Source organism: Telmatherina bonti, assembly GCF_933228915.1.
Source record: "Telmatherina bonti genome assembly, chromosome: 8".
In the NCBI taxonomy this organism is placed as follows: domain Eukaryota; kingdom Metazoa; phylum Chordata; class Actinopteri; order Atheriniformes; family Telmatherinidae; genus Telmatherina; species Telmatherina bonti.
Window position 1 is genome coordinate 30,125,486 of NC_136626.1, and position 7,360 is coordinate 30,132,845.

The window sequence follows — 7,360 nt, forward strand, 5'->3', positions numbered from 1 at the left end:
CTTGTGGACCTTAGTCTTGACTCATGACTGTCCTTCCGGCGCACTCAGTCATTAGAAGCAATGCTGAGCGCCACTTGCCTGTTTTGCCGCACCGTGTTTGGGTGTTGCCGGCGCCCTTTCGCCACCATAATAACAGACAGGACGGTCAGCTGTGCGCATCCTCTGCAGTCCCGCACGGAGTAATGGCCAGGCATGGCCACCAGGGGTCGCTGCCGAACACGCTGACTCCTTGTTGCTGCGAGAATTTAAACTGCCAAACGAAACGTGAATAAATAAATAATTAAACAAACAAATAAATAAGTAAATAAATAAATAAATAAATAAATAAATAAACGGTAAATATAAAAGAATTGAAATATATTGAATGAAATATATAGAATGAAAATTATTGAAAAAGGCCCTGACGTTAAACAAAATTTGATAATTAATGACTAAAAACACAACTAAACGAACAAATATGTTAACAAATTAATATTGTTTTTATAGGCAACTTTCAAAGAAGTTTAGAAAAAACGTGGAAAAAAAGGATAGCCACCCTTCAAGAATGAAAGAATGAATGAAGAGTTGTTAATGACAACTTTAATAGAAGAATAGGAAAAATTAGGAAAAAAGATACATATGCACAAAAATCTCTGAATGAATAAATAAATAAACAGTTGTTAGATGCAAATTTTAAATGAATGAAAAAATGTGGAAAAGTGGTCACTCACCATAAACAAATAAAAATAATAAAGTGTAAATAATATAGTTGTTATAATAAACTGTGGAATACCTCCCACTCTTCTCCTGTTCAGCTGCTGAGGCACACGGATGGAGGCTTCTCACAGAGCTTGAATTGTCAGCCTATACTGTACAATATGTTTTTCTTTAGTCACAGCTATTTGCTCTGTGACGGATACATTCTGAGCTGGGAAAATGACTTCAGCATCACTCAAGCTGTGATTAATGGAACGAGAAAGTACACAATGAATTTACCGTAGATGTAGTAACTGCCTTCTGCCCCGGTTGTTACGTGACATCAGACCCATATCAGTGATTGTAGAAAATTAGCTTGTTTTTCACAGGCAGTCGTATTTACATATCCCACTGGATCTGCACCAAAGAACCAGCTTCATCATTTTGCTCCATGCAGAGATGTTATTAATCACTAAATATCACTTTCACCCGTCATTCACAGTCCATGACGTCTTCTCTTTGGCTCACCAGAACTTTCTTTTTTTCTGCTATGGTGATATTAACATCTGAAGTTGGTCATTTTTGCATTTAAAGCCTATTTTCGTGCGCCATTTTCCTACAGTTTGGTCTCAGATATTAACTTCCATGTCTACATGTTTGACTTAGGATTTTCCTTCCCTTTACAACTTTGTAATTCTGTCTGTACATACTCTAAATGTCAGAGACAACAGGGGATAACTAAAATGTTTTGCCACACTCTGCACCAAATTACCTTCTTTAAGGATGTTTATATCCTTTTCTGATTCAGCTGATGTAATGAATAAAGTAAAAAAAAAAAAAAGAAATAAAAAATCTAAATAAAGATTTGATTATTTAGACTTGTGCCATTTTATCACTATTGTGTAATGAACTTTGAACACCATGCTGGTCATAGCTTTTACTGATGCTTTGTTGTTGATGTTATTATGCATCTGATTTTAGTTATAATTTGAATGCAGAATTTTGCTCAGAATACAATAGGTTTATATAAAAATATACACACTTTTCTGAAGTAAAGTTCTTCTTTCACTGCTGGTTTTGGTAAGTTAGAGGTTAGGTGTTGTGTCCAGTCATAAACAGGTATTTTGAGGATTTAAGATATTGCAGCTTTGGCTGTTTCTAAATGATAACTACACGTTTCTGGAGTCTGAGCAGGCAAAGCAACTTATTTTTGTGGACTAATGCCACTCTCAGTGTCTGCTATAGGTGTTGATTTGGGGATTAAATAAAAGTATGGTAGAAACATGTACTTACTGGAAAGCTATATAAGGCAGATTGGTAGTGTGTTTCTGTGGCACTGGTCAGACTCATTCTAAGAATATGGGAACAAAACAGACTAACCTCTGTGCAGGTAGGCTTTTTGGGACTTCTTTTGAAACAGTTTGAAACTTTAATAGATGATATGTGTTGATTTAATATGTTGTGTTGACTCTAGCTGATGTTCCTGTGTAGAATTAGGAGAGATTAACCACTTGATGATGATTTAGTTGGAATAAGAGAAGTCATGTCTTTGTAATATGATTTATAAATACAAATATGAAGAGAAGATTCAACTCCCTGTCATGCTCTGGTTCTGGTAGTTAAGCAGGCAGGTTTTCTGCTGAGAGCCATGCTGCTGTGCATCCTGCTGTGCAGTCCCCAGAGCGTGCTGTCAGACTCGGACGAGGTGGTTCTGACTGAGTGGGAGATCTGGAAAGACAGCAATGGCATAACCCATGATGAATCAGTGAGACAGACCTCATGTTTTGAACTCATAAACAGCAACAAAGCACATGTGCTCTAAATAACTTGATTATTTTGTTTTGTATTTTCCAATCAGGATGACGTGCAGAGACGAGTCATCTGGGAAGGCAATAAGCAGATGATTGAAAACCACAATCAAGGTTTTCTCATGGGGAGAAGGCCATTTGCTATGGCCATGAATAAATATGGAGACCTAGTAAGAAGTAGAGTTTTTTTTTTTTTTTAACCCCAGAACAAGGTCCAGTTTTATGACCATGTTAGCTTTAGAAATAATAGTGGCTGGAATTTTTTACCTTTTGACCAAACAGATTGGATATTTTTCCCTTCCTCTAGTCTTTGTACTCAGCTAAGACAACCAGCTGGTGACTGTAATTACTTTAAACAGATAATAATAACGCATGGACAGTAGTGCTGATAATGTTTTTTAGAGATTAAATGAGATTTATTGGCTTGAATTTGTGTTTTGCTGGTTAAATATAAGTATTATGAAAGCTTTAAAGAACAATCTTCCCTTTGTCTTCCATTTGTAGACAAAACAGGAGTACCGGGTTTTGCAGGGAGCCACTATTAATGCCCAGTTTGCAAAGCGAGGGAAGCATGTGTCGGCTCGAAAACTGCATTACCATGCCAAAAACTTAAATTCCCGGTTTGTTGACTACAGAAACATGGGCTACGTCACTGAAGTTAAAGATCAGGTAAGGTATCTCTCGGCATTTGAGTCATGTGGGACACAATCACAGTCAGGTCTATGCTTTAAACTGTCTTTCCAGGGTTACTGCGGCTCATGCTGGGCTTTCAGCACTACAGGAGCCATTGAGGGACAATTGTACAAAAGAACAGGCCAGCTTATATCGTTGAGTGAGCAAAACCTGGTGGACTGCTCCAAACCGTATGGGACCAACGGGTGTAGCGGTGCCTGGATGGCCAATGCCTATGACTACGTGGTCAGCAACGGGCTGCAGGCAACAGACACCTACCCATATACCTCAGTGGTGAGTCTCCACTTGTAAATCACATTAAATACAATCGGAACAAATCTGAATTCAACCTGCTGCTAAAATGGTCTTTCTCAATAGGACACCCAGCCTTGTTTCTATGACAGCAGTCTTGCAGTTGCTCATGTCAAGGATTACAAGTTTATACCTAAGGGAGATGAGCGGGCTCTGGCTGATGCAGTGGCAACAATTGGCCCGATCACCGTAGCCATCGATGCTGATCATTCAAGTTTCTTGTTCTATAGCTCAGGTGAACCGTCTTTAAATACTCCCATAATGTAATCATGACATTGGATTTCTGATAAGAACTTTTGAATGTTTTCTTTTTCTATTGTTTTTATTTGATGCTAATCTGTATAAAAATGAGATAAAATGTCATTAACGTATAAGACAAACATAATGAATTGTATCAACTGTGAAAGTTAAATGAAAATATCAGTAAAACATTAATCTTGTTCACTGATAATGTGCTTTGAATTTTCTGACAGGAATTTATGACGAACCCAACTGCAACTCAAACCATCTGAGCCATGCAGTGTTACTGGTCGGCTATGGGTCGGACAATGGTCAAGACTTCTGGATAATCAAAAACAGGTCCGTTTATACTCACACATCCAATAAAATTCATATCAAATGTTAAGTTTCATGTTTTTTTTTTTTTAAATCAATAAACAAACATTCAAATCTTTGCATTTTTTAAAAAAAATCTCTCTAGTTGGGGAACCAGCTGGGGTGAAGGCGGCTACATGCGATTGACCCGAAATGGAAGGAATACTTGTGGCATTGCCAGCTACGCCTTGTACCCAATTTTATGATGATGATTGAATAATGCTGATTGTTACTACTGTCTCCTCCATCAGGGGAGACATCCTGAAAAAGTAATCTGTCAGTACTCATACAATTAATTTTAACTATATATTTTATATAGCTTGTGCTAAGATTCACATTAGATTTTTATGGTGAACACATTTCTTCTCTCAGGGATGTAAACACATATGTTTTATGGGTTAGATATGAAACATTTCACAAAAAATAATGAAAAAGATCAAGAATATATAGCTAATTGGCAATAAAATAATATTCAAGCCCCATTCCCACTGCCATTAACTTTTGGATTTTGTCTTAAGTTGACAAATTGGCAGTCATTATTCATTTCGAGGCCAGTTGGGAGATTATATAGTACAGAAAAATGATAAATAAGCTAATTAGTGTAAGCAGCAGCCAGCTACAAGGCCAAGTTCTCAATGGACTCAACAGCTGCAAAGTTGTATTATTAGCCGGACAGCTAAATTTGCATTAGCTCTTAGCTCAACAGCTATGAAGCTATGTTAGCTATTAGCTCAAAATCATTAAAGTTGCATTAGCTATTAGCTCAAGAGCTACAAAGCTGTTTTAGCTAATAAATAAACAGCAACAAATCTGCATTGGCCTATAGTCCTGCTTCAACTAATATTGTAGCTTATGGGCGAATAGTTCACAGTTAACAATTTGAAAGCTAACCAGACTTTATATATTTTACATTGTTAGACTTTAGATATGACTTTAACTATTCTGCAGTTTTCTACTGTTTAACAAGTTACATGTCCAGACTGCATTTCTTTGTTTAGTTGTTTTAACAACTCTTTTAACTTACAGTGACAGTGTGGAATTACACAGACCAAAACTGATTGTCAACCTGTTTCAGGATTCAATCTGGATCTGTCAGAGATGGTGCAAATAAAATTCTCATATTACAAATAAAGATTTTACATGTATAATTTTTTCTGGTGGATTTTTTTCCCCTTCTTGTCTTTCATTGACCACATTTATAATTTAGTATTCCTTATAAGCAATATTTTGTTAGCTTTACAATGTATTGCTTCTCTTACACCAGTTTTTATTTGACCCCTGCATCTTAAAGACTTTAATGTTGACAAGTTCAACCACACCTCAATGAACTTTGAACCTATCTATGGTAGACCAGTAGATACTAACAATGCAGGTTTTCTGCTTGTCTCAAACACAAAAAGCTCCAAGGTTCACATGTGAGGATTTACCTGGCAGGAAGAGAACTAGTGCCCGCGGTGGAAAGATTTTCTATTGCATGTCTTACAGGGTTACAAAGGCTTAAAATGAAGTGGAATACACATGTGCTTCGCATTGCTGTGTGTTTTACTTTGCTCTGCTTTTCTCTTATTCATTGCTCTATCTATAAACGTGCAAAGTGTGACAGTCACACTCAGATCCATCAGAAGAGACACAGCATGAAAAAGTTTTGTGATCCCTCCTTCACCTACCAGACAGCAGGTGCCATCACTCAGGTAATAGCAGTTTGTGCAGTTTTCTGAGATCATGACACATTCTATTGTAAAACAAGGGATATATTGTATTAAGATATATGAATATCATAAAGTTATTATTACATGCTCTCAGAAGTCACTATTATTAAGTCAAAACTATCATTGTGTGCCAGGTATTCTATTAGTTAAACTCTTCATATCCATTTGAATAAAGTTCATTAATAACCTGTGTATGCCCATTTCCAGAACGCTCAGTAGCACTTATGGTTCTTTTCTCCACTTCAACCCATGAATGGGTTATATTTTCTTTGTAAAAAAGAAACCACTTATCTGTCTAATTAATCACTTGGCTCTGATAAGAGACTGCATATAACCAGGTCATGCAGCGTTAAAAATGTTTGCTTGTGATAATTGTCCTCCAGTCGGCTGCTAAGCTCCCTATTTTGCTATAGAAATGCAGGTCTGGCTTCTACAGAGAGTGGGCAGGATCACAAAAGGGTCAGTGTGTGCCGTGTAGCTGTAATGGACTCTCAGAAGAATGTGATGAACAAACAGGGCACTGCGTGGTTGGTGTCACACATACACACACACACACACACACACACACACACACACACACACACACACACACACACACACACACACACACACACACACACACATATAGGGGCTCAGGTGCAGATGTAAATTTCCATCAGATTTCAGGGTTGCAGTTTTTGCAGTCACTTTGCTGAGCCAGATGAATATTGTGTTACTGTTGTTAAGTTTGATCTCACTGACCTCCAGAACTGTCAGTTCAACGCTACTGGGGACCACTGTGAGCTGTGTAAAGAGGGTTACTATGGGAATGCTGCAATCAGGACCTGTCGTGCCTGTCCATGTCCCTCTGCCCAGAACAAGTCAGTCACTGTTGATTATCTGCCTTTCCTCTGCACAGTCTGCATCTCTCTTTTTTTCATGAATATAAATGTCTTTATATTCTTTTCTTATCTTCCTCTTCTTATTTTAGTTTTGCATTGGCCTGTCTGGAAATCAGCGTAGGAGTTGTTGAATGTTTGTGCCAACGAGGTTATAGCGGGGCCAGATGTGAGAGGTGAGACACATTTGCAAACACTTCCAATTTTACATGAATTGTGATATATGAAGCAAAATATTGCATCCTGTCAACAGCTGCCAATAATTTCTTGCACTTCTCTCAACTTAGATGCGCATTTGGTTACTATGGCAACCCAATGATGCTAGGAGGCGTCTGCAAGCCCTGCAACTGTACCAGCAGAAGTTTGGATGTTTGTGATCCTCTTACTGGAGGTAACTAATGACTTTCATATGGAAACATGGAGCATTATTCTTTTATTCATTCATTATCCTGACCGTTTAGTCCCACTAAGGGTCGGGGGAAGCTGGAGCCTATCCCAGCAGTCTTTAGGGGGAAAGGCAGGGTACACCCTGGACAGCTCAGACCATCACAGACATAAAGTATTAGCACAAATTAAATAGGAAAAGTGATGATTATTAGTGTCTCAAAATCCAATATTTACCGTGATGCAACCTAATGTATGCGATTAGACATTATATGTCTAATGATTTACTAGGTTCATTCAAAGGTTCCATTTCTAACAAGTGTACCCT

General features: G+C 37.8%; 1 protein-coding gene across 1 annotated transcript; it reads left to right on the top strand.

Moving 5' to 3' along the window:
* Positions 1–2,626: 2,626 nt before the first annotated feature.
* On the top strand, positions 2,627–4,267 carry cts12 (cathepsin 12; the record flags this gene model as incomplete). Its single annotated transcript, XM_079245509.1, has 6 exons — positions 2,627–2,653; positions 2,988–3,152; positions 3,228–3,449; positions 3,534–3,702; positions 3,941–4,046; positions 4,168–4,267. The coding sequence occupies 6 exons, from the start codon at positions 2,627–2,629 to the stop codon at positions 4,265–4,267; spliced, it is 789 nt and encodes a 262-aa protein (XP_079101635.1).
* Positions 4,268–7,360: the final 3,093 nt, after the last annotated feature.